The sequence below is a fragment of the Nansenia antarctica genome (genome assembly GCF_963989245.1).
Source record: "Nansenia antarctica genome assembly, chromosome: 2".
Lineage (NCBI taxonomy): Eukaryota > Metazoa > Chordata > Actinopteri > Argentiniformes > Microstomatidae > Nansenia > Nansenia antarctica.
This window is the reverse complement of record NC_137675.1, coordinates 7,720,642-7,731,150: the sequence shown is the minus strand read 5'-3', so window position 1 is coordinate 7,731,150 and position 10,509 is coordinate 7,720,642. Positions and strand designations below refer to the sequence as shown.

General features: G+C 50.6%; 1 protein-coding gene across 1 annotated transcript in view; it reads left to right on the top strand.

Moving 5' to 3' along the window:
* The window catches only part of LOC308149741 (metal transporter CNNM1-like), a gene marked incomplete at both ends in the record, with an annotated part of 15,746 nt that extends 6,435 nt beyond the window's left edge, over positions 1–9,311 (top strand). Inside the window, 9 exons of the mRNA XM_080522638.1 lie at positions 1,396–1,539; positions 1,829–1,969; positions 2,521–2,690; positions 4,099–4,189; positions 4,504–4,649; positions 5,169–5,428; positions 6,295–6,392; positions 7,276–7,386; positions 9,232–9,311. Coding sequence (XP_080378764.1) covers positions 1,396–1,539; positions 1,829–1,969; positions 2,521–2,690; positions 4,099–4,189; positions 4,504–4,649; positions 5,169–5,428; positions 6,295–6,392; positions 7,276–7,386; positions 9,232–9,311 — 1,241 coding nt within the window. The remainder of the gene's footprint in view (positions 1–1,395; positions 1,540–1,828; positions 1,970–2,520; positions 2,691–4,098; positions 4,190–4,503; positions 4,650–5,168; positions 5,429–6,294; positions 6,393–7,275; positions 7,387–9,231) is intronic.
* Between the last annotated feature and the right edge of the window lie 1,198 nt (positions 9,312–10,509).

Genomic DNA, 10,509 nt, shown 5'->3' with positions numbered 1-10,509 from the left:
GAGGGGAGGAGAGGAGGGAGGAGGAGAGGAGGAGAGAGGTCACACACCCAGCAAAGCCAACCCCCGCATCCAGTCGCTGCTGCTGGCATCTTTGAGCGGTCCAGACTTGGGTTATGGAGATAAATAAAGCACCACAGTTGCTGCGAAGCTTACAGGAAGTCTGTAGACTATGTATTGTAGACTACAGTCTGCTCTGGACATACGCAATTTCTTCCTCAGCCTTGCTGGGAAGACATAACCAGATCACCAGGAGGGTATGACTACTATGATGACAGTATGACTACTATGATGACAGTATGACTACTATGATGACAGTGTGATGACGACAATGTTTCGTGGTTGCCGGTCCGTGGATGAGGTGTGGCGGGAATGAGGGGGGGGGGGTTAAGAAATACTTCTGTCTTCTACTGAATCAGAAAGCTAAAATTCGAGATACATCTGTCTGAGCTCCTCATGCCATACCACACCACCCGCTCCCTCCACTCCACTGACTCTGGCCTCCTCACTGACCCCAGAACCAGCCTCTCTCCTCTGGGTAACAACGCCTCCTCACTGACCCCAGAACCAGCCTCTCTCCTCTGGGTAACAACGCCTCCTCACTGACCCCAGAACCAGACTCTCTCCTCTGGGTGACAAAGCCTCCTCACTGACCCCAGAACCAGACTCTCTCCTCTGGGTGACAAAGCCTCCTCACTGACCCCAGAACCAGACTCTCTCCTCTGGGTGACAAAGCCTCCTCACTGACCCCAGAACCAGACTCTCTCCTCTTGGTGACAAAGCCTCCTCACTGACCCCAGAACCAGACTCTCTCCTCTGGGTGACAAAGCCTCCTCACTGACCCCAGAACCAGACTCTCTCCTCTGGGTGACTCTGACCTCCCCTCTGTCCCCCAGAACCAGACTCAGCACTCAGCACACAAAACAAAGCGTTCTCATCTGCTGCTCCCCGCCTGTGGAATGCCACCCGCCCCCCCCACCCCCACAGTGACAGAGCTGCTGACAGTGCTGACTCTTTTAAAGTTATGTGCTGACTCTTTTAAAGTTATCTTTTCGTGAGTAGGGGCAGTCCCATATCCATCGTATTGGTTTTTCTTCATTTTATTGGACAGATACAGTGAAGACAGACAGACAGGGAGTAAAGGAGAAGAAGGGAGAGAGAGAGAGGGCACATCAGCAGGGCAGGGGGGCCGGACTCGAACCCATGCCGACATGGGCATATGTGTGTGCACTGTAGACTGCGGTGCTAGACCACTGGACCTGGACCACCCCTGGCCACGCGTTGACTTTTTTAAGGCCCTTGCGAAAACCACACTTTTTCAGGCGGGTCTTTTTAAGATGTTCTCTTATGTTCTGGGACTGTCCTACTAGATGTGTGTTGTTCCTGTGACTCCTCCAGGGAAGTCTCACCTGGCCATCGTCCAGAGGGTGAACAACGAGGGGGAGGGGGACCCCTTCTACGAGGTGCTGGGGATCGTCACCCTGGAGGACGTCATCGAGGAGATCATCAAGTCAGAGATCCTGGATGAGACTGACCTTTATAGTATGTACTGTACACACACACGCAGCATGCACGCAGCACGCACGCACACGCGCACGTGCACGTGCACACACACACACACACACGCACACACACACACACACACACACACACACACGTAGTATGTGCACATACATATCTACACAGACCAAACAATCCAAATCTTGCACAAGACAATCGGGACAGTGATGATATAAGGTATGTAATTGTGTGTGTGTGTGTGTGTGTGTGTGTGTGTGTGTGTGCGTGTGTGCGTGCGTGCGTGCGTGTGTGCGCACGTGTGTTTTCCCAGCTGACAACCGCACCAAACGCCGCGTGTCGCACCATGAGCGGAAGCAGCAAGACTTTTCCATCTTCAAGCTGTCGGAGAACGAGATGAAAGTGAAGATCTCTCCTCAGCTGCTGCTGGCCACACACCGCTTCCTCTCCACAGGTAGAGACATGGTGGAACCACCCCGGAGAGATGAAAGAAAGACAGGAAAGATAGGAGCTGAAACCTCTCCAATTCTCTTTCTACACAAGTCGTCCAGTTTCTGAAAAGAAGAGGAGAGAAGGAGAAAAGTCGAAACCACGTGTTTTCAAAAGTGAACTTGAATCTACAGATAATAGAAATAATAGAAATATGTACTTACAAAAATGTACTTGAAAAAAAGAAATCCAGGATTTATGTGAAGTCTGTGGTCCAAAAATCGATAAATGACATTGTATCATGAACCAATCTTCCTCTATTGATTCATACCTCTCCCTTTGTCTCACGCTATTCCCTCTTCCCTCCCTCTCCTCTCCCTCCTCTCTTCCCTCCTCTCTTCCCCCCCTCCTCTTTCTTCCCTCCCTCCTCTCTCCCTCCTCTCTTCCCTCCCTCTCTTCCCTCCCTCCTCTCTTCTCCTCCTCCCTCCTCTCTTCCCTCCTCTCTCTTCCCTCCCTCCTCTCTTCCCTCCCTCCTCTCTCCCCCCCCCTCCTCTCTCCCCCCTCCCCCTGTCTCAGAGGTGGAGCCCTTTAAGCCCGCCCACCTGTCAGAGAAGATCCTGCTGCGTCTGATCAAACACGCCAGCGTCATCCAGGACCTCACATTTGACGACAAGAACAAACGCGCCCAGCAGCACTTCCTGTTCCAGAGGAACAAGCCTGTGGATTACTTTATCCTCATCCTCCAGGTACACCGCAGTGTTGGGAACTGAGATATAACACAGTATAATGCATCTGTTTTCATGTTACTATACAAACAGGTATTTATTTTATATTACTTTTATTACCTGCCTGGGTAATGAGGAAAGCCTGTCTTTCTAACAGAGTAGTTAGACTATTCGGTTGTTAAGTCGTGACGTGTTTCCGGGTCCAAAGTTGGCTGAGGCGCTCTCTTCGAAATGCCGCAGTAATAATAATAATTCATTATATTTATATAGCGCTTTTCCGAAGCTCAAAGACCCTGATAAATATGGGAAAAACGGGAAAATGCTGTGTCCCTTGTTGTATGAATAGATCTGAGTCAAAAAAACGATTGAACTGTCATTCTACCGCTGTAGTACACTGGTACTCTGGTGCAGGGAATTTCTGGTTTGGACCCGGAAATTGCTAAACGTCACGTTTGACATCAGACTTAACAACCGAATAAGAAGGCCGTACTTAATAAACACATACTATATGCATTTAAGTTGTGTAACGCATTAGCCTGTGACCTTATCATAGCACTTTGGCTGTTGATACTTAGTTTTACCAAGTTATTCATCTATAACCTCTTTCACACATATGAGCCTTCCCAGTATATTCCATGGAATTTAGCTGGTAAGGTGTATGTGTGAACCCGATTTGCAGGGAAATTCGCACTCAACATAGATGAATGCTATGACCCTCATTTGAGCTGACCCTGTCAAAAACGAACTTACCAAGTTCTTACTTTTTAGAGGGTGTTGTAAAAGGTCCCTCTATTGGTGCTTTGAAAGTTTAGCAGAACTCTTTTGCAACTGTTGTATATTACTTTACCTGTTGGCTACTAAAATGAAGAATAGTTATTGAGCAGGTTAAGACCATTTATTCAAAATACAAAAGTATACAGATATCAAAGCTGGTCTGGTAGAGAGAGAGAGAGAGAGAGAGAGAGAGAGAGAGAGAGAGAGAGAGAGAGAGAGAGAGAGAGAGAGAGAGAGAGAGAGAGAGAGAGAGAGAGAGCGGGGGAGGGGGACAGAGAGGAGCTGCTTGGTCAAGCACAGAGAGAGAGAGAGAGAGAGAGAGAGAGAGAGAGAGAGAGAGAGAGAGAGACAGAGAGAGCTGCGTGTTTCAGAGGTGGGAGAGAAGAGAGAGCCCCCTCAGAGCCCACACCCTTACTTATAAACAAAGTCAAAATGCAGTCACAGCCAGTGGTCCTATCACATTACCTAGATGGTCAAGAGGGAGAGGCCAGGAGGTCTCTCCAACACAGAGTCGTAAAACCCCCATTCCCAACCCCCATTCCCAGCAGGACAGGCCAAATTATACTACACAACCCTTCATAAGCATTAAAGGTTGTTTGTTTAAAATGGGCCCAACACCTCCAAACCTCACAGTGGTGTGTCTCTCTGTGTTCAGGGTCGTGTGGAGGTGGAGTTCGGGAAGGAAGCGCTGCGGTTTGAGAACGGGGCGTTCGCCTTCTACGGCGTGCCTGCCATCATGCCCACAGGTATGTCTCATCACACATGGACACACACACACACACACGTACACACGTACACACGTACACATGTACACACACACACACACACACACACACGTACACACGTACACACGTACACACGTACACACACACACACACACACACACACACACACACACACACACACACACACACTTTTACAGAACTCTCTCAAACCCTGCACATACACACTCATTTATACTCCAGACTTAACAAACCTAGTCATGATCTGGACCTCTCCTGGTCATATTGAATGTTAGTGGAGTCCCTGTCTGAGTCCAGTGTGGTTCTGTACGTGTCAGTCCACAGATCCCCCTCCCGCAGCAGTGGTCTGGACCGCTCTGACTCCATGCTGTACGGGGGCAGTATGGGACAGCTCAACGGCGGGGGGAGCGTCTACCTGCCAGACTACTCCGTTAGACAGCTGACCCCCCTGCAGGTTCTCAAGGTAACCCCCCCCTCCCACCACACACACACTTCAGGTCTTCAGGTATAAACCACCAGGTCTTCTATCCGAATACAGATACAGATAGTTCTGTTGGTTGAACAGATACAGATACAGATAGTTTTGTTGGTTGAACAGATACAGATATAGATAATGACGTCTCTGTACACCTCTATTAGATACAGCGCGTTCAAGGGTTTTACACAAGAAGGAGAGAATAGTTGTGGACAGAAGACGGAGTCAAGAGTTGGTTTCTTGAGATGATGCTTGACTCTGGCTTTGGGTCTTAAGGGTCCTCTCCCCTCCCCTCCCCTCCCCTCCTCTCCTCTCCCCTCCCCTCCCCTCCCCTCCCCTCCCCTCCCCTCCTCTCCAGGATCACAACAAAGTGTCCTTTCTCTTGTTACTGCGATGTTTCCATCGTACAGTGACCTGGCGACATGTTTGGAGGTCTGTCCGTTAGTTCAACCTCTGACTGTGACCTCTCACCTTTGACCCCCCCCCCCCCCCGCTTGATCCCGTCAGATCACTCGCAGCCACTACCAGAACGCCATGACGGCCACGCGGATGGACAGCTCCCCCCAGACCCCCGACGCCGACGGCCGGCCCGCCGCAGAGGGGGACACCCCCACCCCGGACCCCCCCCCCACCGCCGGCCCGGACCCCCACCACCTCCTCCCTCCCCCCAGGGAACCGCGGCACGGCTCAGCCCGAACCCGGGGCCAGCAGTCCAGCGTCCCCCACAGCACCTCGCTGCTCAACGAGAAGAACCGCATCGTCCGTGAGTACACACACACACACACACACACACACACACACACACACACAACTCGGCCCCCGAGTGGGTGGGCTAGAGACACGCAAGAGTCAAATGATTTGTCTTTGGTCCCACAACATTGGCATTGCAGCTTTCAGATCCCAAAACACAATAATAAAAAAGAAATAAGTCAAACAAAACAATAACTACATTGATAACGTCATAAAGTGAAGATATTTTAATCAAATGTATGATGATGAATATACATATACAATATCCCAAAATACAAGCCCAGCTGAAGTAGGGTCAAATATGTCCTAGATGGAAGAAGAAGGTGAAAGCCCAGTCCACTTCTACAAGCTGCTGGTTCTCGCAGGAACCACTATGTAGGTTGTCCTCCTTCAGGTGGGCCATTTGTCCTCCTTTTGTTTCGAGCCTGAGTTTTGTTTCGAGCCTGAGTCGAGCCCGAGTCAGCACTTGGCATCTGACCTGCTGTACGTAAACAGAAGGTGAAAGCACTGTGCAGTCCTTCAAGGGAGGTATTCCATCAACGTCACTAAAGGAAAATACAGGCTTATTTTGAAGTCTGGATTGTCCTTTAGAGACGTTGATGGAATACCTCCCTTGAAGGACTGCACAGTGCTTTCACCTTCTGTTTACTACATACACCAGGTCAGATCAGATGTTTACATACAGCAGGATTATCTGGCACTTTTTAGTGTTTTTATTTATTTATTTCTATTTGGGAATACATTCTGTGTAAATGTACCTGCTCTCTGAGTGTGTGTGTGTGTGTGTGTGTGTGTGTGTGTGTGTGTCTGTGTGTGTGTGTGTACGTATGTGTGCTTGTGCACGTGTGTGTGTGTCTGCCCCCCCCCCCCCCCCTGCAGGCAGTAAGTCAGACGGCCAGAAGAGCCCCAGCGACTCCGTGTTCCTGAGGATGGAGGAGATCCCCTACATCAGGGAAGACCCCCCAGAGACCACCACCCGCAGTGAGACCCCCCCTCCTGCACTCGCCCCGTCCCTGAGCCCTAATGGTAAATGGACTGACTTATATAGCGCCTTATTCCAAAGCGCTTTACAACGGCCTCTCATTCACCCGTTCACACACACATTCACACACCAACGGCGGCAAGCTACCATGCAAGGCGCCAGCCCGCTCAGCAATTGGGAGCAATTTGGGGTTCAGTGTCTTGCCCAAGGACACTTCGACGTGTGGCCAGCCGGGGCTCGAACCGCCGATCTGCCAACCTTGCGATCATTAGACGCATTAGACCCTGCAAATCAAACACCCGTCTGAGGGATGGAGGGATAAAACAGAGGGTGGGATGCAGAGGGGAGGCTGACGGAGGTGGAAATCCTCATCCCGTTCCGTGACGATGAGCCTGTCCTCCGATTTCTACCTCCACCAGCCTCCCCCTGGTGTGTCCTCCTCCTCCTCCGTGACACGACGGCGTACCAGTCTGTTCAGTCTGTGTCCTGCAGACGGAACAGGAAGGACGTACAGACACAGGAACAACTGCTTTTTGTGGAGTTTGTCGTTGGCTGGTACCACGGAGGGTGCTGGAGACTAAGTAGCGTGAGCAACATCGCTATGGCGATGAAGGGAGAAATCAGAATAGGCAGGACGTGAGGTCAGAGACGACTCCCGTACGCTGTGTAACAAGTGTCTCCCTCACTCTTTCTCTCTGTCTTTCCCTCTCTGTCTCTCCCTCTTTCCCTCTGTCTCTCTTTCTCTCTGTCTCTCCCTCTTTCCCTCTCTGTCTCTCCCTCTCTCTTTCTCTCTCACACTCTCTGTCTCTCCCTCTTTCCCTCTCTGTCTCTCCCTCTCTGTCTATGTCTCTCTCTTTCTCTCCCTCTGTCTCTCTCTCTCAGACACAGCCTCTGTTCCCATAGAGACGGGCGCCCACTCCTCTCCCTTCATCAGCACACTGTCGCTGAGCGGCTCAGAGGACACCCTGGGCAAGAAGCTGCTACTCAGACTGAGTGAGTGTCTCTCACACACACACACACACACACACACACACATATACACACACACACACACACACTCTGGGAGTGATACACACCCACACTGGGCAAGAAACGACTGCTCAAACTGAGGGAGTGACACTGACACACACACACACACACGTATGTTCATTTTGACCACATACACAGCCATGTAAAAAAAAACAATTACTGACAAGCCAACAACAGAAGTCTGTTGAGTTTTCCCCCACTCTGTGTTTTTAGGCTCTTCGCTGACTATAAGGCAGTTCTCACTTCCTAGTCAACCACGGAAGAGCTGTATCCTAGCAACCACTTTCATTCACAGGTCTCTCTCTCTCTGCCAAGACTCTTTCATTGGAGAGGCCCCTAACTGCCCCCCCCCCCCGGCGTTGTTAGATCGTCATGGTGATGGGGGAGAAGGCCGATGGCAATTTGGCACTGGACTCTCACTCACAGGGTCCCATGTGACCCTTCTCTGAGCCAATGAAAACAAGGTGAAGCGAGAGGTGACATGGGAGCCAATTTCCCCCAGTTCAGTCATCTTGCCAGAGGTCAGGCTTTAGCTCGGCATGCTAACAGCGCTAAAGAGTACTGGACGTCTTCCTCTCGGGGGGGGGGACTCGAGTTCAAGTCGAGTCGGTTACCACAGCAACGTAATTTTGTCCCATAATAGTTCTCCGTTCCTTCCACTCTGCCCTCGTCCACGACATTCCACGGGCCGGAGCGAGCCGATTGGGTACTGTAGACGTAAACGATACAACTACTTGGTTGCTGCGGTTACACCCGTTGCGAACCACGCCGCTTTTGGGATCAGAACGTCATGATGGTCAGATTATTTTTTGGGGCCAATCGCGGCGAGCAGCACGTCTGCGCCATCAGTCTCACCGTGCGTCTTTTCCGACGTCTACACACGTCCAAGAATGTTATGGTGGCCGTGATCGGAATGTAGGCAGATCTTGATACAGATCGTGTAACACATAACAGACCACTTCATACCCGGAGGAACAATGCCTTTTTGTGTCTCCTCCGTGTTGCAATCGCCTCCCCAGTCCTTAGACCTCTGGGAGGCTGGCGGAGGTAGAAATCAGAGGTCGGGCCTCATTGTTAATGAACGGCATGGAATGAGGAGCTGTGTCAAGAGTTATGAAGTTGTTATTATCAGGTGTTTTTGGAGTCAGTCACACATAGAGAGACTTAACAGATTACAACAGTGATTATATTACATTAGAAAGTAAGTAGCCATGAGAACCGATGGTTCTTGAGCCTGATGGCCCATAGGGGCAGGAGCCTATCTCCTGTTTCCGTAGTGTGAGGCGGCTTGATGTACAAGTACACCCCCCCTGGACATGACGCTGGTATGTCGCAGGGTCTTACCCCCCAATCCAACCCCTTAATATAGTAAGTGGTAGTGGTAGTGGTGGTCTAGTGGTGGGGGTAGTGGTGGTCTAGTGGATAGTGAGTTGGACTTGTGATCAGAAGGTTGTGAGTTCAAATCCCGCCTGAAACCACACCACTACTAGTGTGCCCTTGAGTAAGGCACTTAGCCCTCAGTTACTCCAGGGGGAATGTCCCTGTAATTCGTAATTGTAAGTCGCTTTGGATAAAGGCGTCTGCTAAATGGCAACAATTAAAAATTAAATTAAATTTAATTAAATTAATTAAATTAATACTGAGTACCAAGCAGGGAGGCATCGGGTACCATTTTTATAGTCTTTGGTATGACTCGGCCGGGGATCGAACTCACAACCTCCCAATCTCAGGGCGGACACTGACTGTTATAGAGTGGTTCTAAGAGTGTTTATAAGGTTGTGCGTGACAGATTCTTTTGTTTCCACTCAGGTCAGAAAAAGAGGAAAAAGTCACGGGAAGGAGAGAGAACACCTGAGGACATTTCAGAACAACCTTTGGTGGAGACCTAACAGTGTGTGTGTGTGTGTGTGTGTGCGGTGGATAAGCAGACCCTCACACATCACCGACAGACAATCGATGTTATTCCTCTTTTTAACCCTTAAAAGACTGAGTGCTGCAGCGTTGGATGGACAACTATCAGCTGTCCCAACCCAGGAGCACGGTGAGTAGTACAGAACCAGAGAGTTGGGTCGCAGAGAGAGAGAAGTCCCCATCCTCCCCCTAGACACCCCTGTGGTCCCTGGTCACCGTAGTGGACCTGTCTGGAGGACCTCACTGAACCAGTGGGTGGAAGACACCATGTCAGCAAGAAACAGGGGTGACTCCTTCTTGAACGTCTTCACTGGGCCAACGTTGCTCTCCATCTTTCGACCGAGGCTCCTGATCCATGTGATGTAGCGGACTGAGAGGAAGACGAAGAATGTCAGAGAGAGGGGAGAGAGGAGTCGACAGATTACGGTTGTGTTTTTAGTGAACACTCACCCCCCCACTCCCCCCAACCCCTCTTCCCAATCCGGTCCCCCCTCTGCATTGGCCTGCTGGAAAACGTGGCGTTGAGGAGAAACTTGAAGAGGACAACACCAAAGATGCACTCGCTTTTGATAGAAGTTCACAGAGAGGAATACACAATATGCACAACCCCCCCCCCCCCCCCCCCCATTGCCTTGGAAGGATTCTGTTTTGTAACAGTTCCATTCTCCTCCCTTCCCATCTCTCTATCCACTAGATCGGGGGGGGGGGGGGGGGGGTCTACTGACTCTGGTCCTGGAGGCTCTCAAGGGAACGCAGGCTTCTATTCCATCCCAGCTCTAGCACGCCCTTCTTTCTCCTAATAATCGAATCGAGGCCCTCGCGGCTCGGACTAACATTGTGAGGTCGGAGTCGGCGTCGGGGGATGAATGCTAACCCAGCCTGTGTGGAGGGAGTCCTCTCCTATCTGCATGCTTTTAGGGACTGTCGGACACACAGTGTGCATTTCTAGTTTTTCAACCTGATTATTGTTGGGGGCCGGGGGGTTGGGTGGGGGGTCAACTGTTTTGTGCCGGGTGCTGGATGGATGGGGGGGGATTATACTTTTGCACCCCTCACACGACTAGAAAATCTATAACTAAATGATGTATACGAGCAATACTAAAAACTTGATAACACTGTTAGGGTTAGTGAATGGGACTGACTTTTGAGGTCCGGTGTGTCGTGTGGCCTGTGCTG